This window comes from Zingiber officinale, chromosome 6A, assembly GCF_018446385.1.
Source record: "Zingiber officinale cultivar Zhangliang chromosome 6A, Zo_v1.1, whole genome shotgun sequence".
In the NCBI taxonomy this organism is placed as follows: Eukaryota; Viridiplantae; Streptophyta; class Magnoliopsida; order Zingiberales; family Zingiberaceae; genus Zingiber; species Zingiber officinale.
The window spans coordinates 142,895,085-142,921,847 of NC_055997.1; the positions used below are offsets into that span (position 1 = coordinate 142,895,085).

General features: G+C 38.5%; 3 protein-coding genes and 1 long non-coding RNA gene across 5 annotated transcripts; 2 read left to right on the forward strand and 2 right to left on the reverse strand.

Annotated features, from left to right (window-relative positions):
* Positions 1-13,473: 13,473 nt before the first annotated feature.
* On the reverse strand, positions 13,474-15,102 carry LOC121998431 (uncharacterized protein At1g66480-like). Its single transcript, XM_042553367.1, has 2 exons — positions 14,339-15,102; positions 13,474-13,843 (listed from the first exon to the last, which is right to left on the reverse strand). The coding sequence occupies exons 1-2, from the start codon at positions 14,957-14,959 to the stop codon at positions 13,799-13,801; spliced, it is 666 nt and encodes a 221-aa protein (XP_042409301.1). The 5' UTR covers positions 14,960-15,102; the 3' UTR covers positions 13,474-13,798.
* Positions 15,103-19,735: 4,633 nt separating this feature from the next.
* On the reverse strand, positions 19,736-23,256 carry LOC121998433. Of its 2 annotated transcripts, XR_006116497.1 has the most exons (3): positions 22,902-23,256; positions 22,573-22,804; positions 19,736-22,321 (listed from the first exon to the last, which is right to left on the reverse strand). It is a non-coding gene; the product is annotated as an uncharacterized LOC121998433 (long non-coding RNA). The 2 variants fall into 2 exon arrangements; XR_006116496.1 differs by having other exon boundaries at positions 19,736-22,804.
* On the forward strand, positions 23,239-24,084 carry LOC121998432 (30S ribosomal protein 3, chloroplastic-like). The gene is made up of 2 exons (XM_042553368.1): positions 23,239-23,561; positions 23,632-24,084. Exons 1-2 carry the CDS (start codon positions 23,313-23,315, stop codon positions 23,902-23,904), a joined length of 522 nt encoding a protein of 173 aa, XP_042409302.1. The 5' UTR covers positions 23,239-23,312; the 3' UTR covers positions 23,905-24,084.
* Positions 24,085-25,521: 1,437 nt separating this feature from the next.
* Positions 25,522-26,313, forward strand: LOC121995414 (glutathione S-transferase T3-like). Its single transcript, XM_042549160.1, has one exon. It carries the CDS (start codon positions 25,522-25,524, stop codon positions 26,311-26,313), a length of 792 nt encoding a protein of 263 aa, XP_042405094.1.
* Positions 26,314-26,763: the final 450 nt, after the last annotated feature.

A 26,763-nucleotide genomic window follows, 5' to 3' on the forward strand; every position in this document is an offset into this window, starting at 1 on the left:
GTAATATAAAGAGGTCGAGGGCTACAGGGCTGAGTCACTCTTCTTTCTCTCCTTCTTCTAGCTTGCTGCTGCTTGCGATCTGAGCTTTGTTTGAGCTCTCCCCAGTAAGCTTCGTGTGAGCTTCCAGTCGACGGTCAGCTGCTGCTGTTGTCCAAGAAGTTGTTGCTTCACAGGCAGTCGACGAGAAGGCGAGTTAGTGTTTGTACATTGTTCTTGTCTTTCTACTTGCTTTCCTTGTACTCCTTTCTTGTTGTTACAAGAAACATTGTGGCGAGGTTTCTCCACCCAGAAGGAGTATATTGTATTAGTCGGTTCTCCGGGGACTCATCCACCGACGGATTGGTAGGCTTCGTCCACCTTACGGACACGCCGAGGAGTAAGAGTTCATCTCCGAACCTCGTTACATCCATCGAGTTTGAGGTTTGATCTTCTCACCGTTTCCTTTCTACTGTTTTATTTCCGCTGCTAACTCGATTTGTAGAAAGAAAGCGAATTTGGGGTCGGCTATTCACACCCCCTCTCTAGCCTCCGTACGAAGGATCCTAACAAGTGGTATCAGAGCGAGGCGCGCTCTTCGTCGGATTAACACCCGTGGGAGCACAAGCTAGAGAATGGATCGACTCGGAGAAGACATTACGTTTCCACCCTTCTACGAGTGCTGCGACTTCGCGTATTGGAAGGTAAGAATGAGGTATTTTCTTATGTCTAACCTTGAAAATTGGAGTTGTGTTCAATTAGGTTTCAAGCCTCCGATGGACAAGAAAGGAGAAACCCTAGAGAAGAAGGAGTGGACCAAGGAGCAAATCCACCAATCAACCATCAATGATGAGGTAACGAAAATCATTGAATTCTCTTTACCTAATGATGTTTTGTGTAGGATAGGTGGATATAACGATGCCAAGGAGTTGTGGAATAACTTGGCAATGTTCCATGAGGAGAACTCCACTTCAAGTCATGAAGAGGAGTCAAGTGAGCCAAGGAGTTCACATCATGGAGGAATGGATTTAGAAGTTGAGGGCCACTCAACATCTAAAGAAGAAGAGGAGAGTTCTTCTTCAAGCTCGGAGCAAGAAGAAGAAGCTTCTACCTCCGGAAGGGATGAAGGAGAGAGCGTTCATCCATCCTCAAACCTAGGTAACTCAAGCATTTTAATTTCTAGCAAATTACACATAATGTGCTTTGAGTATAGGGAATTTGGGCACTACAATAGTAAGTGTCCAAAGAGGGTTAGAAAGTCTCCACCGGCGCCAAAGGTCAAGAAAGCCGGAGTCCCGATATGCAAAGGCAAAGAGCACGTGGTGTGCTTTCAATGCAAGCGAAGGGGACATTATCGAAGTCAATGTCTGAGGGGGAGGAAATCTCACAAGGACAAGAGACCGAGCACGTCGATAGGGGGAGCTAAGGCAAACCCTAAGGTAACATTTAAGGCACATTCTTGCAATAATAATAAGACTCATGCTAGTAGTTTTATTGTAATTGTCAAGAATGATAAGCATGATAATCTTAGGAATCAATATATGTGCTTAGGTGCCAAACATGTGAGCCTAGATAAGGATAACACTAGGAAAGCCAACCCTAGAATTAACTCATCTAAGGCTAAGGAAAACCTAGGTAGGAATCCCAAATCGACTAGACACATGCCTAGGAATGCCTCAAAGAACAATGACAAATTAAAACTTGAGGTATTAGAGAAGGAGAATCAAGTCTTGAGGTCAAGACTTGATACTTTGGAAAAGGCTCTTAAGAACTTGGAGAAGTCATCTCTAGGGTTTAAGGGTCAAAAACCAATGTCCAAGGACAAGAAAGGTTTGGGTCACAAACCTAGGTCCCAAGTGGTCAAGCCCACTTATCATAATGTTCCATTCGATTATGGAACAAAATCTAGGGCTAGGAAGACCATCACCAAGGTCACAAGGGGAGTCACCCCTAGAGTTGATCTTGATGAGTCCCAAATGACCAAGGCTTTAAAGCCTAAGAGGGTCATTAGGAAGGTTGCTAGGGAAGTTATCCCCAGTGAATATTTAGTGAACCCAATGAGCTCAAATAGGTATTGGGTTCCTAGGAGCATCTTCTCTACCCCATAGATGGGTTAGAGAGTGTCAACTCCGATTAGAAGGGTAGTTAACCCAACTTTGAGGAAATTGACGCTCAAGGAGCATTTTCAAGGTTTTTGGGAACCTTTGAAAATGAAATGGAATATTTACTCCTTGGAAGAGTAAAATGTGTCATCATGGAAAATGATGATGTTAATTTCAATTGACACAATTTGGGAAAATCTAGAGAACTCTTGAGGAAAAATGAAACATGCCAAGATTTGAGGATAAATTTGATCTTTAAGTGGCATGAATGAATCTAGAGTTCAAGAAGTGTCAAAATTAGGATTTTGGCATATTAGGGCAATCAAGGGTTAAAGCTTAAGTATTAGCTAAGACTAAGGATACTTAGATAGGTAATCTAGGTATGTCTTATTCATGCTAAATCTTGCCATGATTATTTGCCCTCACATGTCATGACATCATATTTAAGTTTATCTTTTGAAATGTCATGATAATGCTTAGGTTAGTTTTATGTCATGTTTATTTAAGTTCCAAACTTTATGCCATGACATCATGACATTGGCACATGCTTCTATTTATGATATTATTTCATGTCATGTCATCATCTCTTGCATTAATGATCAATTTAAATTGATTTAAGGATAGAAACACAATTTGATATTGAGATCAAATTAGTGTTTAGAAAATGCATGAGAACTTAGCCTAAGATGACCTAAACCCATATCTCACATCAAAATTGACTTGGATGTGTTTGATACACTTTAGATGTGTGTGAGATATTATGATCATGAGTTAGGATCAAGGTGCATAGTTTTTGTACCTAGATGAGCCTAATTCAAGAAATTGAGGATCATAGGGAAAGCCTATGTACAAGTCATGTACATTTAGCCCTAAGATTGTGATCCTAAATTAAAGGGTTAAAAATCATTTCAAAATTGATTTGAGAAACCTTGATGAAGCCATTCTAGTGATAGCATTCATCATTGAACATTGTGATACAAAGTTTACTTAACTTTGAACTATTTCAAAGTCTTTTAAACTTTGTATCAAGATTGAAAAATGGAAGTTATTTTCATAGAAAACTATTTTTCCTTGACAGTATATGGTATGAGGAATGTATCCTCAAAATTTCACAATTTTTTGAATTTTCTAGAATTTGTTGTGAGTTTCTGAATTTCGGGAGAGAATAAATCAGAAACCGCCTGATCTGAACTTAGATCGGTCACTGGACCGATCCAGGGACCGATCCAGAGGGGTCCTGATCGGTCCGGTGACCGATCAGGAGTGCTGAATTTGCTGAATTTCGACTGTGGTCTGAAATTTCAGCTGTGGGAGTTGAGTTTCGGGTTTCTAAAGGTTTGAAACTCTCCAAGACATTGTTGGTGCAATGGTCAAGGGGGAGTTGACCTTTAGGGGGAGTCTTAACTAATTGTTAAGGGGGAGTTGACTTTTAGGGGGAGTTTTTAAGACTTTTGAGGATCAGTGATATGGGATTGTCACTAAGTTGAGTGTTGAGTTTAGTATCAAGGGGGAAATTAAGGGTTTCAATGAAAGGTATGGGACTTTCATTAGGAAGAAACTCTTGACCTTGATTCCCTCTTTTTTATGTGTGTCAAAAAGGGGGAGAGATGTCCCAAGGGGGAGAGTGTAGGTTTTGGAAGAATGTTCAAGGAAGAACATTGGAAAACCTAAGTTAGGTTATCGGGTTAACCTAACTTGATTTTGGATTTTGTCAAACATCAAAAAGGGAGAGATTGTTGGTGCAACCTTAGGTCATAGTTGACCTGGTTGACCTGACTCGAGTTGTGTTTTGATGTTTGACGATGTTTGACGAGAAGAGAGTTGTATTCTTGATGTTTGACAAGAATAGGTGTTTGGGAGATTGTAGGTGCAACCTTAGGTCAAGGTTGACCTGGTTGACCTGATTCGGGAAAAGTCCAAGCAGGGAGCTTGGCACGCGAAAAGTCCAAGTATGGAGACTTGGCACTGGAAAAGTCCAAGTACGGAGACTTGGCACGGGGAAAAGTCCAAGCAGGTAGCTTGGCACGCGGAAAGTCCAAGTATGGAGACTTGGCACGGGGAAAGTCCAAACAGGGAGTTTGGCACGGGGGAAAAGTCTTAGTGAGTGAAGCCAGGCAGTCGGAGAAGTCCTAGTGAGTGAAGCCAGGCAGTCGGGAAATCCTGGTGAGTGAAGCCAGGTGAAAATCCTAGTGAGTGAAGCTAGGTGAAAGTGGAAGTCCTGGTGAGTGAAGCCAGACATTCGGGAAAGTCCTGGTGAGTGAAGCCAGGCAGTTTGGAAGTCCTGGTGAGTGAAGCCAGGCAGATTGGAAATCCTGGTGAGTGAAGCCAGGTGAAAACCCTAGTGAGTGAAGCTAGGTGAAAGTCCTGGTGAGTGAAGCCGGGCAAGGGAAAATCCAGATGGATCAAGGATGATCGGACATCTGGTGTTGAGAAGGTCAAGTAGGTCAAGGGAGTGACCGGATACTTGACATGAAGAGAAAAGTCCAAGTGGGTCAAAGGGATTGACCGAACACTTGGTGGGGAGTCTTAGCAGGTTAAGGGAGTGACCGGATGCTGAGCATGATGTACCAACAGGTCAAGGTTGACCGGATGTTGGTTTGGGAGACTTGGGACTTGGTTTGGGCAAAAACCAAGCTCTGGATCGGTCTGCAGACCGATCCAGTGATACGTTTGTGTATCTGATCGGTCTGGTGACCAATCAGATAACAAACAGAAGGCGATCATGGTTCTGTGGGCTTACTGATCGGTCTGGGGACCGATCAGCATGGAGCCTGATCGGTCCCCGGGACCGATCAGAGACGCTACCACGTGGGATCGGTCCAGGGACCGATCAGATTCCACACAAAGAGTTGGGCAACTCTCTGTGAAGCCTTCTGATCGGTCTGGGGACCGATCAGCACAGGGCCTGATCGGTCCCCACGACCGATCAGGCAAGGCCCAGACCGATCAGGGTGAAGCTTGATCGGTCTGGATCTAGCCGTTGTGAGTAACAACGGCTAGGTTCTGCGTCTTCTGTCTTCGTTGCAGGTTCTTCGCAGGCACAGGTAATATAAAGAGGTCGAGGCTACAGGGCTGAGTCACTCTTCTTTCTCTCCTTCTTCTAGCTTGCTGCTGCTTGCGATCTGAGCTTTGTTTGAGCTCTCCCCAGTAAGCTTCGTGTGAGCTTCCAGTCGACGGTCAGCTGCTGCTGTTGTCCAAGAAGTTGTTGCTTCACAAGCAGTCGACGAGAAGGCGAGTTAGTGTTTGTACATTGTTCTTGTCTTTCTACTTGCTTTCCTTGTACTCCTTTCTTGTTGTTACAAGAAACATTGTGGCGAGGTTTCTCCACCCAGAAGGAGTATATTGTATTAGTCGGTTCTCCGGGGACTCATCCACCGACGGATTGGTAGGCTTCGTCCACCTTACGGACACGCCGAGGAGTAAGAGTTCATCTCCGAACCTCGTTACATCCATCGAGTTTGAGGTTTGATCTTCTCACCGTTTCCTTTCTACTGTTTTATTTCCGCTGCTAACTCGATTTGTAGAAAGAAAGCGAATTTGGGGTCGGCTATTCACACCCCCTCTCTAGCCTCCGTACGAAAGATCCTAACATTCTTGCTATGTATTTTGTTTTAAATCCAAATGTTCAGTTCTTGATATCTGATTAATTTTAAAGGTTTCCACAAAAATTTCTCACATATCACATGCAATAACTTTTTGGTACTTATTCATAGGATCATAATTTATTAACTAACCAAAATAGAGAAGGATATAAAAGAAATTTTTAAATCTGATTAAATAATCAGGTATTTGGGTATGAATATTTTTGGATTCAAGATGGATATAGTAAAACCTTACTCATACCCTATCTGATATCCGATATATATTTTTATTCAGTAAAAAAAACTTTAATTTGCTTCCCGTATTAAAAAAAACTTAGTTTGTTTCTTTATCCAGTCATCAACACGTATCTCATTTTCTTTTCTACGAAAAATCTTCACCCAATCAAAGGAGTGAGAGACGAGGAAGAATAGACTGGTACAATAATTTAATAAAGTTTTATAAGTTTATTGAAATATTTTTTTTAAAAAGAATGGTATATAGTAATAGAATGATTGATAGTATGAACAAAGCAAATAATACAAATAGAATGCAAAAGACAACACAAAGAGAAAGAGAAAGAGGTAGCCGCAAAAGAAGGCTAGTGAATTGTATTACAAAAAACTTAGGTTTACAAAGGAAAAAGAAAATATAAATAAACAATACAGTAATAACAAAAGACTAATCTACTCTTATATATAATAATTTATCATATACTAATATCCCCCCCCCCCAACTCATGATGCATTAACCGAAAGTATTGAGAGTTTGTTAACCAAAAATTGAGACCGTGCAGCGGAATGCGCCTTGGTGAGCAAATATGTAATTTGCATAAAAGATGAGACCGATGGCAAAGTGATGATGTCATTCTGATAGTGATAGCGAGTGAAATGACAATCAATTTTGATATGCTTGGTGCACTTATGAAAGACAGAATTGTGAGTAATTTGATTAACACTGGAGTTGTCATAATGCATTGGGGTAGGGTTCGAGAGAAAAATACCCATATTAATAAATAGCCAACGTAACCAAACAATTTCAACAGTAGCAGAAGCCATAGCACCGATATTCTACTTCGGTAGAAGAACGAAAGGCGACATCTTACTTTTTACTCTTCCAAGAGATAAGGAATCTCACAAGAAAGCACAAAATCCTATAGGAGACTTACGATATGTAGAATCACCACCTCAATCTACATCTAAATAGGCACGCAACTCTAAAGTAGAAGTGGAAGAATAAAGAAGACTATAAAACTAGGTACCTCGAAGATATTGAAAGATGTGAGACGCAGCTCCCCAATGTATTGAAGTAGGAGAAGTAACAAACTGACTGACAATATGTACAACAAAGTAATGTCAGGTCTAGTAATGGTGAGATATACTAGGCTGTCAACTAGAATACGATATAAAGATGGATCTAGCAAGGGAACACCATCAACATAGAAGAGTACAGAGCATTAACTTCCAACGAAGTATCAACAGTACGAGTGTCAAATAGATGAGCTTGCTCCAGAATGTCACCAATATATTTGGATTATGAGAGAAGATAGTCACGGGGAGAATAAGTCAGTTCTTCAACTCCTAAAAAATAACGCAGAGGACCCAGCCAAATCTTTCGTATAAAACTCACGAGTCAAATGCAATTTCAACTCTTCTATTGATGGTGTTCCCTGTTGGAGAACTTTTTGGATGTTAGGCAAAGGGGGAGAAGTAAAGTTTAGTTAGAAAAATCTGAAAATACCTTTGCAATCGTAAAAATCCTAGCTCGGGAGCATAGGTGTAGGGGGAGCCTTGTGATAGGTTCTTAAATAGCCCTGTGGTAAAATTCCTAACTCAATGGGGAGCTTAGGTGTAGAGGGAGCCTTGTGATAGGTTCAAATGCATGTTGCATTGTTTTTGATTTGGCAGTGTAAGTCCAAGTGTGTAGCCTTGGCAACGTAAGCTCATTCGGCAGTGTAAGTCCAAGTGTGTAGCCTTGGCATCGTAAGTCCATTCGGCGGTGTAAGTCCAAGTGTATAGCCTTGGCAACGTAAGTCCATTTGTTTTAGCATGTTTATTTGCTATATGTTTTCCCTAACTTAAATATATTGCCAAACACCAAAAAGGGGGAGATTGTTGGAGCAATCCCAATGGTCCGCGGGACCATGTGTTTTGGTGTTTGGGCAAAGGGTTTAAGTTAGGTTCACCCTTATATTTGATATGTGTACTTGAGTTGTGCAGGACTGCAGGATACACATGTGACTCAGGTTGATGGCTTCGGATCCGGTGAAGGATGGAGCATCCGAGGGACCGTAGACAAGGCAGCGAGGACAAGGCCCGAGGGAAGCGACTTCGAGGCATACGCGAAGGATGACATTGGGGGCGAGCCGCGGGCTTGAATGCATCCGAGGGACGAGAGTCAAAGGAAGTAGGCTTGAAGGCAAGAGGTCAAAGCTGCAAATGAAGCGTCAAATGAGTCATAAGGGTGAGGGTACGAGTGCATGAGAGATTGTACTTGAAGTAAAATCCTAGTTTTAGGATTTTACTGTAGCAGTATTGTAGCGCTGCTGTAGTAGTACTGTAGCGCTACTGTAGCAGTCGACTGCATGTTTTAGCAGTCGACTGGTGCAGTCGACTGGCAGCGAACAGAATGTCTCTGTTCGCTCGGTTAGTGTGGAATCGAGCCGTTGGGATGTAACGGTCGAATTTCCACATAGGGCAGTCGACTGCATGTTTTGACAGTCCATTGGTAGGCGGGGTTTTCAACCCGCGGCCTATATAACCAAGGCTTGGAAGTTTGGTTACCCCTGACTAAATTAGACTTGGTTAAGGTCTAATTAGTAGTCTACAAGTGCTCAAGAGTTCCCCTTGTGTCCAAGAGGTCTTGGTGAGTTTGTGGTGAGGTTTCTCCACTCACAAGGAGATTTGAGCTAGCCGGAGGTCTTCCAGGGAGTAATCCACCGACGGATAGAGATCGTCCACCTTACGGACACGCTGTGGAGTAGGAGCTTTATCTCCGAACCACGTAAATGATCGTGTAGCTTGGTTTGCATTTCTTGTCTTGTATTTTGTTTAGCTTGTTTATTTTTGTATTATTCCGCTGCGCAAGCTAACAACGTAGGAAGCGAACGATTTGGGGGCATCGTCTATCCAACCCCCTTCAAGTCAGTCACCGATCCCCCAACATTCCCTTGCCAGATGCATCTTTATATCGTACTCTAGTTGGCAGTCTAGTATATCTCACCATCACTAGACCTGACATTCCTTATGATGCATATTGTTAGTCAGTTTGTTCTCCCACTTTAGTACACTGGGGTGTTGTGCTTCGCATCCTTCGATATCTTTAAGGTACCCAGTTTCATAATCTTATTTATCCTTCCACTTCTATCTTAGAGTTACGTGTCTATTCAGATGCAGATTGGAGTGGTGATTTTTCAAATTGTAAGTCTGCCATAAGATTTTGTGGTTTTTTTGGGAGATTCCCTTATCCCTTGGAAGAGTAAAAAGTAAGATATTGTCTCTTATCCTTCTACCAAAGCAGAATATCATGCTATGACCTCTAGTACTACTGAAATTGTTTGGTTGCATTAGCTACTTGCTGATATGAATATTTTTCTCTCGAACCCTATCCCTATGCATTGTGACAACTCAGTGTCGTTCAAAGTACTCGCAATTTTATCTTTCATGAGCGCACTAAGCATATTGAGATTAATTATCATTTCACTCACCATCACTATTCAAATTACTCCACTGAGACACCTTTATATTATTCTATTATAGTAAAGTTATGATTACAAAGATCACGCACAACTCTCATTTGTTGCTCCTCGTGCGTTTCATCACCAAGTTCTTTAGCCTCAACCACCTAGACTGATCTCATCCTCCGCCTCATCTAGTCAAACCTCCCTCTTGAGGAGAGTCTGATTCGAACATGTTAGTATATGATAAATTATTAGACAGAGGTAAATTAGTCTTTTTATTATTTTTTTATTATCTATTTATATTTCCTTTAGAAGTTAAGTATTTTAAATGAGAAGAAGAAACATGTCTAAAACGAGAATGCCATAAATAAAAATCAAAAGAAATACAGCTTAACTAAAAGAATGACAAATCAACAATAGAAGCTGTAATATCCGGAACTTTCAACTCTTCTAATACATATTATCTCCTTGCCTACGTCCTATCCCAGTCAGCTTATGGGATCGCAAATCCTGTACATAACATGGAGATGAAGTAAAAGAAACTGAGAAATCAGAATCGCAAAATTGACCGACCGAGATAAGATTCAAAGTAAGAATAGGAATATAATATACATTAGACGTAGATAAATTAGACGTACAAATAGAACCAACATCAACTAATGACATGGGAGAACCATCAGCGGTCATGACCGACACAAAAGGAGATGAATTTATAGATATAAAAGAATTAACATTTGGTAACATATGATGTAAAACTCTAGAATCAAGGATCCAAATAGGGAGATGAATACCTGAGGTACCACTAGAGGACAAACTTATGTGAGAAGAGGCAGATATGTCATGTGGCTGAGATGCAAAAAACTTCTGAAACTGTTTGGTAGTAATAGCACCAAATGTAGGTTGACTGGATTGACTGAATGGGGTTGTGGAACCAAAGAGGCTGCTCCTAAATGTTGGTTGTGTTGGCTGAAATATACTGCTAAATGGACTTGATTAGTTTGGAGATGAACCAAAAGTCCCAAAGGCTAGCTTCTGTCCAAACAAAGAAGAGCCACCAAATGAAGAGGAAGTATTGCTAAAAGCAAGAGTTGATGATGCACGAAAGGCAGGCATTGAGCTCCCAAAAGCCATAGTTGGTGAAGCACCAAAGGTAGGTGTTGATGGTTGTCCAAAGACCCCAGTAGACGTGTCTCCACAAATCAAACTCTCATTCTATGTACCAAACAGATTTGGGCTTCCAAAGAGTTTGGGAGTAAACAGATTAGTAGCAATATTGTTTGTTTACCCAAACATCGGTTGTGAACCAAATGGAATAGTTGAAGATTGACCGAAAGTATTGTTGGAACCGAACATGGTTGTAGAGTGACGGAATCTCACAGGTGACCGGATAACAATTAGGGTTCCTACAACACCACGAGCATAGCTTACAAAATGGCTGAGAAAAATCGACAACCAAGATGGACAAGGAATGCCTAATCTGTCGCATCACTTCACTCGATTGGATCGCCAATATCTAGGAGAAATTTGTAGCCTAATAAAGATTTTTGTGCTTGACTACCAGATTTTCATGAAGATGGCAGAATCAATAGTCATATTTTTTTTTATCATCAGGTGGATTCAAAGAACTCAAAATATGATCTCCACTGTTCAAAATGTAACCCTGGATGTGAGGAACGTTGTCTCAAAGTGATTCAACGATTGAAACTCAAGAAAATATAATTCTTCTATAGATGCCTCAAAGAATTCTGAAAATAAAACTATTCCATAGTTCAGCAAGAGAAAAGATGAGGAGATAGATTGACTCTGATACCGTGTAAACAAAGCAAATAATGCAAATAGAGTGTAAAAGTCAATACAAAGAGAAGGAGAGAAGGTGGTAGCCGCAAAAGAAGGCTAGCAGATTGTATTACAAAAAATTTAGGTTTACAAAGGCGAAAAAGAAATATAAATAGACAATAAAATAATAACAAAAGATTAATCTACCCTTATATAATAATTAATCATATACTAATAGATATGACATGGATAGTCGATCTTTCGATGGAGATAGGAATGATGATAAAAGTTAAATACCCAATGGATATATAAATAAATATAAAAATGAATATTGATACAGGTTGTATCGAGCAGGTTTCAGAGAAGACAGGAAGATTCTGGTTAAGGTAGTGTGGTGATTAAAATTGAGATAGGAAAACAATCCCCATATGGTTCAGTTGATCACCTAATTATCGGGTCTCGCTTAGATGACTCTAATGTAAAATACTGGGATGGGGTAAACCTAAACGAATATTAAACTTCTCTATCAACACTAGGTCGGCCAAAGCCCAGACGGACACAGAGATACTTAACCTTATATATAGTTCTTGATATGCGTTCGGTCGGGTAAAGACTAAACGGGCATAAGGTTCTCTGTGAACACCTGGCCAGGTAAAGCCCGAACGGACCAAGAGATACCTAACCTTATACATAGTTCTTGATACACGTTTAGCATGTAAAGGCTGAACAGACATAAGATTCTCTGTGAACACCCGGCGGGGCAAAGCTCGGACAAATCCAGAGATACTTAACCTTATATATAGTTCTTGATACGCGTTCAGCCGGGTAAAGGCTAAATGAGCATAAGATTCTCTGTGAACACCCGGTCGGGCAAAGCCTGGACGAACCTAGAGATATTTAACTTTATATATAGTTTCTGATACGCGTTTAGCTCGATAAAGGCTGAACAGACATAAAGTTCTCTGTGAACACCCAGCTAGGCAAAGCCCTGACAGGCCCAAAGATAATTAATCTTATATATAGTTCTCGATACGCATTCGGTCGGGTAAAGGCTAAACAGACATAAGGTTCTCTATGAACACCCAACCGGGCAAAGCCCAGACGAACCCAAAGATACTTAACCTTATATATAGTTCTTGATATGAATTCGACCGGGTAAAGGTTGAACGAACATAAGATTCTCTGTGAACACTCGACCGAGCAAAACCCGGGCGGATTTAATAACATTTTGTCTCATAAAAATTCTTTATACATACACTATCATTCGAATGAGAATAGATTGAGCATATGACTCTCTATATATGCCTGGTTTATCAAAGGTCGGGCAGGTTTAAATTACCTGAAGTTATAGTATCCCTATAATATAGTTTTAGTATACGTGCTTTATTATATGACTCCTCAAGTGAACTTATGACATAATAAGAGTATTATATTAGTTTCTGAGCAGGTTTTTACAATATTTAATGTATGGCCAAGCAGATTAATACAATAACAAGTAGGGCGGTCGACCTGGTGGAGCGGCTGAGATGCATTTAGCAGGTAAACAACAGACAATATTTTGATAGTCTGTCATAATTGTCGAAAAATATTCCCTTGAAATCTCCTTTGAAAACTAATTAATTTACCATTAATAAGTCAGTTATAACAATGTTTTCCTTCAACAACTTCAGTAATAGTGTGGAGCATAAACGACAAAAGAGGTACAACTGTGGGTAGAAAAAAGATTCTTCAGAACCATCATGAAACATCTAAATTACACTTTCTTTCATCGCCTAACAAACTCTAACAAATCAGAGCATGATATGGAGGTTATGTGAGGTGGTATAAAAAGGAAAATTTTCTCCGCTAGGAAGATACGTAAACATTTGCATCTAAAGTCCTACTTTCTACTACTTTCTCTACTGTTCTTTTTCTACTTTCAAGAGAGAAGACTGACTTGAGCATTGGAGGGTCTAGCCAGGGATTTCTACCACAGTCTTAGGTCACTAACACTTTGTTAGCTCGTCTGATTATGCACAGGATCCCTTCAAATCGTTAGAAGCTTATTATTTTTCGATCAACTATCTATCGGAGTCAGCGCGTCATTTTATAGTCTTGATCAAATATAATAGATGAAGATGGAAAATCTGACACAAATTCTACCTAACGTTATCCCCTATTTGTTTAGCGTATGCCTGATTCAGTTTACTAACACAATTGCTACAAGTTTACTAACACAGTTGCTCCAAGTTTAGGAGATAGCTGAATCACCTGTTCAAGCTTTTTATCTCCAGCTGGAATTCACAGTGCATTCACATTCCTGTTCAAGATATTTTCCCCCAAAAAATAATAATAATAAATAAAATGAACATTTTTTCCCCATAACATATAATCTGATTAATTAACATTAATTGATTTTCGGTAATAAGAAGCATCAAATCAACCAAACAATACAGTTGAGTGTAGTAAAACACCATCTAACTCCGACAAGCACAGGCAACAGCTAGCTTTTATATTAATTCCTCGTGGGGGAATTGGAAACGCCCCAGCAGCTTCTCATGTTCCATCTCCACTCACATCTTCCGTAAGTAATTAATTTCTTGATTTAATTCATATTTTTTTCTCCAAATAATTGTACAATTACGTACCCTAATTACATAACCATTACCCACTAATCGTATCTTAATGATTTGCCGAAACACCACCATCATGCGATGATCTCGTCCGGCAACGCCACGAACCTCGTCCTCTTCTGCAAATCACAAAATAAAGAAAAAAATTAATTAATAATAAAAAAAAGGGAAATTGAATTGTGATTTAATGCACAGTGTGGGATCGTGGACTTATTTAACAGCCTCGTTGACCTTTTCTACGGGTCTACATTTTTGTAACACAGTATTGTTATTGTATCAAACACGACTTTGACACGCTGCTTTAAATTGATTTTGACTTCCCCATTAATCACGGGCAAGCTTTCCTTTCGCTACACTTCATTCATTTAATTTGAGGAATTCACGAGGAAGCTTCTAATTCTAAATATTTTTTTTATCAGACAAATTGTTTTTGAGACTAGAATCCAGACAATAATTTCATGATTTACCAAATTTATTGAATTAAAATTATTTGGTAGTTTGATCGTTTGAATAGAATTGTGTGTGTGTGTTTTTTTTTGTGTTTATCGAAAATATTGAGAGGGGAAAAGGCATCAAATTATCAGCATTTTGAGGTTTCTTATCTTATCACTTACCTCCGTGCGTGGAGTGCGAGGGGTGCGCGGGGTCCGGAGCGTCGGAGTCGGCGGCTCCGGCGACGACATGACCGACGACGAGGGCGTCGGGGCCGCGCTTTCCCTGGCGGCGCACAGCTGCATGATCCTTCGCGCGGCGTCGGCGGCGTCCTTGCTCTCCAGCATCAGCTTCTCCACCTCGGCTTTCGGCAGCCTCATCTTCAGCCGGAGCCCGCCGTCCTTGGTCTCCTCCGCCGCGGAGATATTAGGCGACTGGCCGCCGGATCCGGCGGGGACCGAGAGGTCCGACAAGGTGCGGCGGGTGAGGCGGAGGCTCTCCAGCCGCTCCTTGGCGCTGACCTGGAGCGCGCCCGACCAGGCGCGGCGCGGCGTGCGGTGACTCGGCGCGCGGGGGAGCTCCACCAGGAAGTAGAGCCTCCCGGGGAGCAGCGGCGCCTCCGGGTCGAGCGGCGGCGCGCGGACGCCGAGACGCTTTACCTCGTCGGCGTCGAGGAGGGTGTAGCCCGGGTGGTCCCTGAGCACGGAGACGGCGTGCGCCGGCGGCTTCATCCTTAGGGTGGTGCCGTCCACCTTCATCACCTTGGCGATCTTCTTCTTCTTCCCTCCCAAACTGTTCCCCATACGAGCGATCGATCGATCTCCTTCTATTGAATTCTAGCTAATTGCAATTCAAGAACAAATTAAAGAACAAGAACAAGCTCTTGAGCAATTTAAAATTGTCGTTGTTGTTATTGCCGTGTTGTGTGAAAGAGAGAAGGAGAGAGGAAGGGAGGGGAAGGATTATAAGGACGGTGAGGTGGGAAGTCAAAGAAGGAAAGCAAATTGGATTTTCAATTGATAATTTAATTTCGATCGATATTGCGAGATGTGCTTGGAAGGTGAACCTTATTATTTTTTATTTATTTGAATATTGTATTTGTATTTTTTTTATAAATTATTTGGAACTTTTCATTTTGACCCTCGAGTTTGTTGTTTGACCATACAGAGAAATAAAGTTTAATTTTGCTTAACTCATGTGCAACCCTTTAATATGTTTTTATTGCTTTTTAGTTAAATAATAATTTTTTTTTTATAAAAAAATGGAAGCATTCTTAAAGTCAATAAACTCGGAGGGCAAAATTGAAAACTTACAAACATAACATATAAATCCTTTTGATATATTCCGCTGACGTAAGAATGATGGACATGAGTCATCATGGTTGAAAATAACGGTCGTTTGGTTGGGCGTAACAGACCACAGGAGCGTTATCTGATTAATGATGCCGATTTGACAGTCACTGAAAGCGATATATTTTCAGAGACGGCTGCCTTGTCGATTTCGGAATTTTATCAGCGTCACAATAAATAAATAAATAAATAAAACGGAATCGGGCGGTATTTGATGCAAATAACGTTATTTTAATATGTCTGTAACAGTTTTCTTTTGTTTTTTTTTATCGATAAAAGAATGTAACGGTGGTGCAATATGCATAAAGAGAAAGCGGGCTTCAAAGCATGATGATAGCAAGTCAAATTGAGACCTAATTTGTCATTAAATAATAATTTATTATGGATATGGTTTGAAATCTTAGATTATTTATTATATTTTTTTATTGTACCAATCTATTTGAGATCCACTTGGGTCGCAATTTATTCGATAATGAAATAGTAAAAGATATGAATGAGTGAAATAATCAAGTTGAGGCTAAAAGATATGGTAATTTAGTGAAAGTCAAATTGTGGCTAAAATTAATCAATTTATTGAAAGCTAAAATAGTTCTTTTTTGAGCTTAAGGTTGGTTTTGTTTAATTTGATTTTGATTCATTTAAATATTATTGAGTTTTAATTTAAATTTATTTTTAAATTTAATTTAAGATTGTCACTAGCTCTATTTATTTACAAGAGTTTTTTTTAATAAATATGATTGATAAGTTTTGTTCACAAATATAAAAAAGTTAAAATCTTTAAATTTATTTATTTAATTTAACGAATTATTTAAATTTATTTAATTAATCGATAAACTTTTATCAAAAGTTTGATTTATTATAGTCTTAAAATAAGGTTCAAATCAGAGTGAAAAGAGATGCCATTAGATCTAAGTAAAATTGGTCTCATTGACTTTAATCATTAATCAAATGACGGCTAAAAATTAATTTTCTTTATCATTTATTTATATTCAAATATTATAAAAGAGATCTTCACATAAAATAATATAAAAGTTCTAATATTTCTTTATGGAGCCAAAATAATGTGAAACGGATCTTTAGATTAGATCTGAACAAATTTAAGGTGATCAATTTTAATCATTAGTCAATTGTGTCTTTTTTTTTTTTTTTTTAATAATTGTTATTATTTGTCATGGTTGTTGTTGAGACAAATTAAGCTATTTTAAAGAAATGGTGGAGAACACTTGCATTTCGTACTTCTCTATTTAGTCGTCAAGGTTTAAATAAATTGGCATTATAGTGCTTGTCACGTATTTTCGAAATGAAAATATAAAATATTGATATTATTATTATTTTTTTCAAACCTTCAAACTCAATTAATAGATAAATAAGTAAAATCCAAAAAATACTATAGCTCGTGACGTCTTAATTTCATTATGTAAGAATTGAATTTTAATTGCTTAAGGCATGTACTATGTTATTTGTCATTGTAACAGAGTTAAATATCTTTTTTATGTGCTAGTCATTATTTTAAATACTAGTAGTCGTTCGTGATTTACCTCTTTCGTGTTAATCCTGAGATAAATTAATGAGGATGCTAAGAACAAACGTATTCATCTTTTGTCATCGTTATAGCGGAGTTATTATTACATATGTTTTTTATTTTTTATTAAATAAGTGGAATTAGTGGACATCAAATAGACGCTTGCCGTCCATCTCATAGAAAAAAGCTTGGAAAAGAGATACGCGACGTGTTGAGTGAGGGCGGTGGTGGAGAGTTAATGTGGAGGCATCAATCAATTTTTATTTTCCATCATGTTTAATATTTGTATTTTACTTGGAAAAAAACAGAAATACTTATCAAAAACATCAAAAACTATTAACGAGGATCAATGTTATTATAATTAACATTCACAGTCCTTATATATAATTTACATAAAATATTTATTTAACTCATGAAATTTACATTGTTTTTTTAATTTTTGATTTATCATAAATAATTTAAGATTGTAAAATTTTATAAATTGGGTATTTAAATAAAAAAATTTTAAAATAAATTGCAGATTGCCAAAATTATAAATTATCACTGAATATTGAATTAATATGCGTACGATCACGTACCACGTGGTCCATTCGGGATACGTAATTTGCACATTAATTTCTCATGTGTTCTCATTTCATTAATTAAAAAATAACTACGTGTGAAATACTTGAGTCAAAATGTATTTTATTAATTTTTAAGATGTCTCAAACTAGTTCATCTATCTAAACTAGTTGTTTATTAATATGAAAGGCAATATTTTTAATAATAGAATAAAAATTTTAAAAGTGTTTTGACAATTTAATATTTTGAAAAAGATGATGAATGTTAGAGGTATTTTGAAAATCATAATATATGTTTTTATTATTATTAAGTTGGAGCTACTAAATGAATAGGCATACTATTGAAAACTCAATTTTGGATATGAAAAGGATTTAATGTGGATCAAAAGAGATTTTATTTTATTTTTTTTTTTAAAATAAATTGCTCTTACATTCATATCTATTAGTGGGAACTTTGACTATACATACCGACGGTCATCTTTTAGTGTGAACTATCACAAAAGTTCATGTAAACGGTCAATTTCATGTGATAGTTTTTTATGCTTATAGTAGAGTCATCGCTAATTATGATTATTTAAAAAAATTATAGAATCATCACATTAACATTAACAGCCCCTAAAATCGATCTTACGAATATAAAAAAAAAGTAATTATGATGATTTTAAGCTCTATCTTAGAGATGACAATTTTTCCCACGGATTCGGAGTCCCGCAAGAAAAATCTGAAATGAAGATAGGGATCTTTGATTTTTTCAGAGATGGGACGAGTTCGGAACGGATATGAGAATACTATCCCCATCCTCGAATCCGCCCCGAATATTATTATTATTATTATTATTATTATTATAAATAATAATAAGATTTTTAAAAATATTAATAATAGTGTTAATATTAATATTAATTTTTTTGAAAATATTATTAATAATATTGATATTAATGTCAATATTATCATTAATAATAATGATAAAAAAAATAATAATAATATAAATTAAATTTATGGATAGGGTGGGGATGGGAGTGGGATGGAGATTTGATCCCCGTGGGTCAAGGTTTAAGGAATCTTCGAACCCGAAAAAATGAGGACGGGACAGGGATGAAGATGACAAACTCGCCTCCACCCCGCCCCATTGTCATCCTTAGGTATATAATAAATAATCATTTTTTTTGTCCTTAGGACATAGCACAGCTGGGGTCGCATGGTTTTGTGACCGAGAGGTCCAGGGTTCGATCCTCGAGGTGTCATTGCCAGGGGTTAGCGTCACGACCATACGCTTTCAGCTGTGTACCTATATTTACCTCTCTCTATATCTATGGGATCGACTCTAGGGAGCCGCTGATGTAGCAGTTCCACATAAATGATCATTTTTTTAATGTTTCCTATGTCGACTATAAGCAAGATCATGATGAACAAATAGAAAGCGGTAAGTGGCCCTAACTCCGTCAAATTGTTACGACTTATTCAAATGAAAAACGAAGACCAATCATCTATGATTCATTCGACTAATATATGGTAAAAAGTGATTCGTTCACTCTTAACACCCCACAAATCTGTTCCTAGGCTAACAAGAAGGAGGTAAATCACGAAACCTCATGGGGGAGGGCAAACTCAGACGTGCTGAATTTCAACCCCAAGATCTCATATGATAGCACCCATGCCTCAACCATCGCACCATCCCAAGAGGACTACACTTTGACTAATATGTGGTAAAAGGCGATTCGCTCGCCCCCAGCACCTCCGCCAACCCGTCCCTAGGTCAACACGGAGGAGGTAAATCACAAGTGACTACTAGCCATTGGTACAAGCGACAAGACATGGGGGGAGACATGCTCAGATATATCAAGTTTTAACCCCAATATCTCATGTAACAATATCTTATATTTTAACCATCACATCACCGCAAGGGGACTACACTTCGACTAATATGCTAAATCTTCACGTTGCTAATGAATGAAATGGACATATTAATTGAACCTAATATGAATGTGATGGCAAAGGCTGCCACGTGGTAAGTTCTATGTTGATTAATTAGTGACATCCATGTTAATTAATTGAAATTGATGGTTTCATAATGATCAAAAAGTGTGGGCTCATCTAACTAAGAACAAAGTGAGAGTGGGCATAATCGAGCCCCTAGTCGATAGGAACGACTCGATCAAAGCATGCTTAGATTCACACACATTGGCCTCCTAAAGATACACATGTCACGGAGAAGTAGTCCAAATTTGATTATGTATCGACATCTTAATTTGACAAAATGTTCTCCATGACATATTGACATTCATTCAAACACATACCTAACTTGGATGACATCAAAAAAAAGGAAAAGAGAGATCTCTTTCGCAGGAAAGAAAAGGCCCCTGCTCTATAAGCTTCGTCTGCCAATCAAGCATGTTAGTCCTATCTGCAACTATCTCTTCTGACTGATAAATGTCGATAGCATAACATATCGATCTTGATCTAACCAATCAGCTTGAACTACGAGTAGATGTTCTCAGGCTCCACAATGATACAATTTTGCCCTCAATCACCACAATCCTGGTGTGCACTATCAAAACTAAGTTGGTATTATGATGCTCCTCAGTAACAGTTGGTCACAGTTGTGCCAATAAAATAAAGAGCCTAGATCAAAGAATATGAACAAAAACTGGAATCTACTTCTAGTTGAATTCAATTTAATAATTCCTAGTCGGGCACGACAAATTGAAGCCCGAGATTAACGGGATAGATGACTAAGTTAGTTAACTAGTCGATTAGGGAGACATACAGCCAATCATGGATGCCACCTACCCAAACTTTGACTCCTCACAATATGACAACCATAATCTCCTTTTAATAAAATGCAGCATATAACGTGGCCCCAAGGAAAAATTGAATTTTGTAGTCCTAACTTTGAAACTGATTCCGTTTGATGTTACCTGTGTATGATGCCAAGCTCCATGCCTGCCCAGACAACCAAAGGGAGGTGGCCCTTGTTCAACTCCAGTCTGAATATATGTTTGGTGCTGTGATCAGTAAATTGTGAAGTTTGGTTCTCATTCTTGTTTTCTCTTTGAACTTTCACCAACCATGAGTCAACGAGTCATCAAGAGTGTGAAAGCATGAGCTGCATGATGATGACTGGAGGAAAATAAAGGAGCAATTTTTTGACTAGTTATAAGCAAAAACACGAGGAGGAATCTTACCTCCAGTTTTTTAATCCTCACAGTGAAGGATAATGTGCATGGTAAATGCAAGTCTTTGGTAGCATAGAGATATATATTATATGTAAAAGAAGATTATCTGAATTAAAGAAACTGTGTTGATCTCATATTTACCTTTTTAAATATCTAGAAAACATAAAGAACTCATTAAAGTATACAATTCATATGACATACAAAGAAGATTTCCATTGGAATAGTTGGGCTATCTAATATCAAAGAGACAATTAATAGCTTTAAATCCAAAGAGGGTCCTTTAATTCATTCACGATATCATCCAATCTTAGAGATCATTTGAATGTTAAGCTATTCTAAATGACAATTTAGGATCAGATATTCAATATGCAAGGTGTTCTTGGTGTAGTGACATTACACTATCAAGTAAGAAGAAGATTGAGATAAAGAAACATTTAGAAGATCCAATAGTGAAGAAAAAAATTGGTATCAACTGCCTGTGAAAATCAATTTCTTGGTGGGATTAATCAATGGGAAAGAAGAATGAGTTAGTTAAGTAGATCTTGTCCATTTGGGACACTAAAATCCAGAAATTCCACCTACCAAAAGTTTGACTGCTACTGGTTAATTAATGCCACCTTCTAATAAAACCAAATATGCCTCATGTTGGTGTGCAATGTCTACCATGGTTGGTGGATTAAGTCTAGTCCTTATCTTTCCCGTCTTTCAGACTGAATCGATCAATTCATTGGCATTTTGATCGAATTGCCTACTGGTTCTCATTCTTTGATTTAATCAGGTTTGGAAGACTCATGGTCCTAGCAGGAGGCACATGCTTAATGTGTTAAAAATTAATCCTTTCACCATGCAAGGTGGCATAAAACTTAAAAGGGATTCTTTTTTTGATTTCCAAAGAGGCTCAGAGTAATCGGTCTTCATGAGTGTGAAACCTTGGACTGTAGGGTGACTGACTGAGGAGCAATCCTTGACTAAACAAACAACAGCCTATAAAATAGTGTTATTTAACCTATGTATTTATATGTACACTTTATTTTAATCTAAAGAAAAAGCATGCTCATGGAAATTGGAATGGACCAAGAACAACAATATGATAGAATTTTGTAAGCCTATTTATCAAACATTGGACAATTTTTTTTTAACAAATTTTGATGAGATTGTATTGTTGGTGTTTTGAGGTATTGCTAACTTATACTAAGGATTGCCACTGTTTACTAGAATGAACAATAAGTCAATTATAACTATTTTGTTTCTTTGCTCATATTCTCCTAGAGACAACAGATTCCTTATGTTTCATAGTTAAATCATGAAGTATGTCAACCATTTTTGGGGTTCTGTATTTGGACCATTCAGAAAATCATAATCTCATCTATGGCGAACCTGAAGTTTGCCTACCTCATCAAAGGTGTGAAACATCATCCTCTTTGTTAGCAATAATTTCATCCATTTGTGTTCCATCAATTTGTGGTTGGCTTAGTTGGAGGAGAATGCACATATATGCTTCTTCGGTGACACTAAAACTGAAGCCTATATCGATGTCATCCCCTTCCCTTGTTTCATAAACCTAACAATTAAAGGAGAAATCCTTGTGCAAAGTTTGTAAGTACATAGTGTGCAAATGCACATGAGTGAAATAGAATCAAATGGGCCTCAAGTTTAGTTTCTTGTATAGTTCCATATTTTCTTGACAAATCAACTGTCAAGAAAAATATATCTCACCAAAAGAATCATTTTGTAAACAGTGAAAGGAAGCTGATTTCTAGTAAAATGCATCATGAGATATAATCTTATTTGTTGATAAATGGACAAACAAACCTTCTTGATCCTCTATGGTCTAACAATATAGGAAACTTTATTCTTTCCATCATCTAAATGCCAGATGTGTTCAAGATGAAATTACCTATATAAAAGCAAGTATCAAAGTTAGCATAGGTGGGAAACCATCCTTGCACATGAAGAAGCTGTCTACTTGCCATAAAATGAAAATGGCCAGTGAATGACATCAAATTTTAATGATGCATGTATTGACTCCAAAAATGCTGGATTGCTGAATCACAGAAACAGGCACTCTTTCACTCAGAAGACAGTATTAACAAAATGTGAAACTTAACTTTGCTTGCAGCTCTAAGGAACACAGACAATACCTGTGAAACTGGAACTTCTCTTGAATACGAAGATGGATGTCAGTGGTCAGCAATGAGAAAGCGCGACTTTCCTAAGGAGGTAGACAGCCAAAGAAGGAAAGAATAAAACACAAAAGACCATGAATCAACTTGGCCTAGGGTTTGCGACGAAGTGTCCACAGCCGATCTCGATCCGTCACCCTCATCAATCTCATATCTTCGACGCAAGGCCAATCCACAAAGGGGAGCAGGAGCTTGTGGCACTGATGAAGGCATTGTGTGCGGGGGAATATAAGTTGGGCCGGCCCACCAATAGCCCTTGAACCGGCCCATTACATTTCTCGGACCTTATCCAAAGCAAATTGAGATCTGAAGGGCGTGAAGCTCGCCAGCGAGAGGGGAGAACGGAGCAGCGAGAGATTGGCGGGGAAGATGCAGTGCGCGAGCCCTGTCACTGCCCAACCCATCCTTCCCGCTCTGCGCCATGGCCGAGTTCCATCCCCCAAATCTCTCTTCCCTTCTCTCGCCGGCGGAGCAACCGTTACTTCCGAATCCAAGGCCAGGGTACGTTTCCAGCGGCGTACACTGTCGGCGGCCGCTGCCTCCGCCTCCGCCCAGGCCGTAGAAGCCTCGTCGGCTGTTGACCAATTTGAGGACGGCGAGCAATCCGCGGAGAAACAGGTAGTTGTGTACTTAGATCTCGTCTTCCTGCGGTTGCCGTTGTAAATTAATTTGGTTTCGTATGATGGAGGGCGTGGCGGTGAAACCCATAGAGAAGCCGCGGCTGGTTCTACGGTTTATATGGATGGAGAAGAACATCGGACTGGCGCTCGACCAGGTGATCCCCGGCCACGGCACCATCCCGCTGAGCCCTTACTTCTTCTGGCCGCGAAAGGACGCGTGGGAGGAGCTCAAAACCAAGATCGAGGAGAAGCCTTGGATTTCGCAGAAGCGCATGATCATCCTCCTCAACCAGGCCACAGATATCATCAACCTCTGGCAACAGAGCGGTGGCAACCTGTAGCACTCCTTCCCCTTCCTCCCCTTGCTTCGACCTATTTCCTTATTCTCCGTGGTATATAGGTTAGTTTGATGTTGTTACTTTGTTGTAGAATTTTGTCTATTATGCATTCACTTCAAAGATATTTATGCTGGATCAACGAAACCTGTAATCTTCCATAATTCAAAGATCTTGTGCTCAAAAGTATTGTTGTTGCTTCAAGTAGCTTAAAGTTTGATTATATGTTCATTGTGACACAAAGGCGAATACGCTCGCCCCCAGCGTCCCCGTCAACCCGTCCCAAGGCCAACACGAAGGAGATAAATCACGGGCGGCTACTATCCTTTGGAATAATGACTAGCACATAAGGGAGGTATTTATCTCGATTTTGCCGAGATTCGATTTTTGGATGAACGGTATCACTTAATTGATAAGAGCATGTGCAGAGATACTCGAACCTGGCATCTCAATCAAAGGGTACAATTTCATAGTCAGAACACCCCTGGTTCGATTATTACATGTTCATGTGGCATGATTGTATTGCATATCTTTTGCTGATCAAAGATAATTTCATTCCTTGATTCTCAAATCTTTTCTTCAGGCTGTTTGTCTAATCTGCGAATATCTGTCTTATTCACAGCTACATATGTTGCATTCACCACACTGATTAGGTTGTTCTTGAGGCCACAGCACTCAAGCTTGTAGATCATGTTACATATGTTGCATTCACCACACTGGTTAGGTTGTTCTTGAGGCCACAGCACTAAAGCTTGTAGATGATGTTACAATTTGTTATGTCATATTAGTTACATTTGATTGCAGCTACAGTTAGCCGTTAAATTTTTTGAAGTTCTTAAGGATTTGTGATTAAACAAATGTATTCCGGAATTCATTATATTATTTTGTTTTTGCCAAAAACAAACTATAAATAGTATTATGATTTATTGGTATATAAAATTTAAGATACTCCTATATAAATTAGTGAGGAAGATGGTATTACTTCGGAGCTCCTATTGCGAACGTGGCAGAGGGAGAAAGGGAGGAGGTTTCTCCCTCGAACAAAAAAAAACGGCTCTGTCCTTACAGAGCCGTTTCTTCGTTGTTTTTATTTTTTTTTATATTTTATTTTTTAAAAAATTAAAAAAAAAAAACACAACGTTTTAATTTTTAGCCGCATGCAACGGTTACCGATTGCATGTCGTTAAACAACGACTAATTTTTAGCCGTTGGTCAACGTTTTAATTTTATTATTTAATATATAAAAAAATCTATAAATATGGGATTAATTTTATTCATTCCATTGTAATATTTGCTCTCAACTCATTTCTCCCTTTCATTCCCTGTTTGTTTGTATTCGAGATGGATGAAAATTTCAATACTTTCTTTACGAATCTTTTGAATTCTTCAACTACGGAAGGAAATTCATCTTCTCAAAATACTCGCACTCCTCCAAATATCCAATATCCTCATGTTTTCTCTCACCCACAATATCCTCCAAATGTTCAAAATATTTCATATGTTCCATAATATTCTCCAAATTTTCCAAATTCCCAAAGTTCTCAAAATTTTTTGCAGCCGTGGAATCCAAGTAACGCTGGCCCAGCTCCATTTGGTATGTATGCATCCCAAGATTGGTCAGCAATGGGTAGCCAACTTGGGATGCCTTATCCTTACGTATTTTCTCCTACTCAACCACCTGTCATACATTCGAATGAATTAAGAAGGGCAACTATTGATCCATCTATCAGCGACAAAGAATCTCTAATACCATCATCTGTTCCTGCAACTCAGTTGCCACCACACTCATTACAAGAGGAGCGTGAAGTTGAGCTGGAGGAAAATGAATCGAAACGAAGATTTTGGTCTCTCGATGAAGATGTGGTCCTTGCGAAGTCATGGGCAACTATAAGCACTGATGCAATCATTGGTAATGACCAGAAGGATCAAGTTTTTTGGAAACGTATAGCTGATTACTACAACAAACATCGGTCCACTAGATCTATGACGAGAAGTTATCATCGGCTGAAATCACATTATTATAGGTTTGCACCAATGGTAAATGAATTTTCTGCAACTTATAATAATTTTTATACTCATCGGCAAAGCGGTTGGAGTGACAAGAATGTGTTGGAGAATGCATTGAATATGTGGAAAGCCAACAACAAAGGTAAAGATTTTAAGTATATGCATGTGTGGAGGGTTCTCAAAGAATATGAGAAATATACTCCACAATCAGTTGCACATTACTCTAACAAGAAAGCAAGGACATCCGAATCAGGGGGAAACACTTCAACATCAAATCCAGATACAAGTGTTGATTTAGATGACTCTGAAGTCCGCATTCGTCCTATAGGGCAAAAGACAACGAAGAGAAAGGGCAAATCTAAAGCCAGAGAGGGCGACACAATAGAACATAGCATCAACAAAGAATGACAAGATATTAAAGAATATCAAATCCAAAAAATGACTTTGCGAGAAGCCGAGATCTTTCATAAGGATTATGAAATTCTTATGAAGGATACCAGTGAGATGACACCAGGACAACTTTATTTACATGAAAAAAATATGGAAAAAATTAAACAGAGACATGACTTGGTGTAGATGAGTTTATGTTTATTGTTAGGACTATTATTATAATTTATGTCTTTTTATTTGATGTACTGTAATATTTATGTATTTTTTTTAATTATTAATGTTGTTTAATGTTACCAATTTATAAATTTAAATTTTATAAAAAATTAATGGTGTATGAATTATGAAGGACAAATGAGAATTATATATAATAAAAAGTGTGGGACCCATAAGGAAGTTGTTGAGAGGTTTTTTGATAGTGGAAGAAGATATGAGGTTTTTAATTTTTGATGTGGCGCAAACGTGACAACG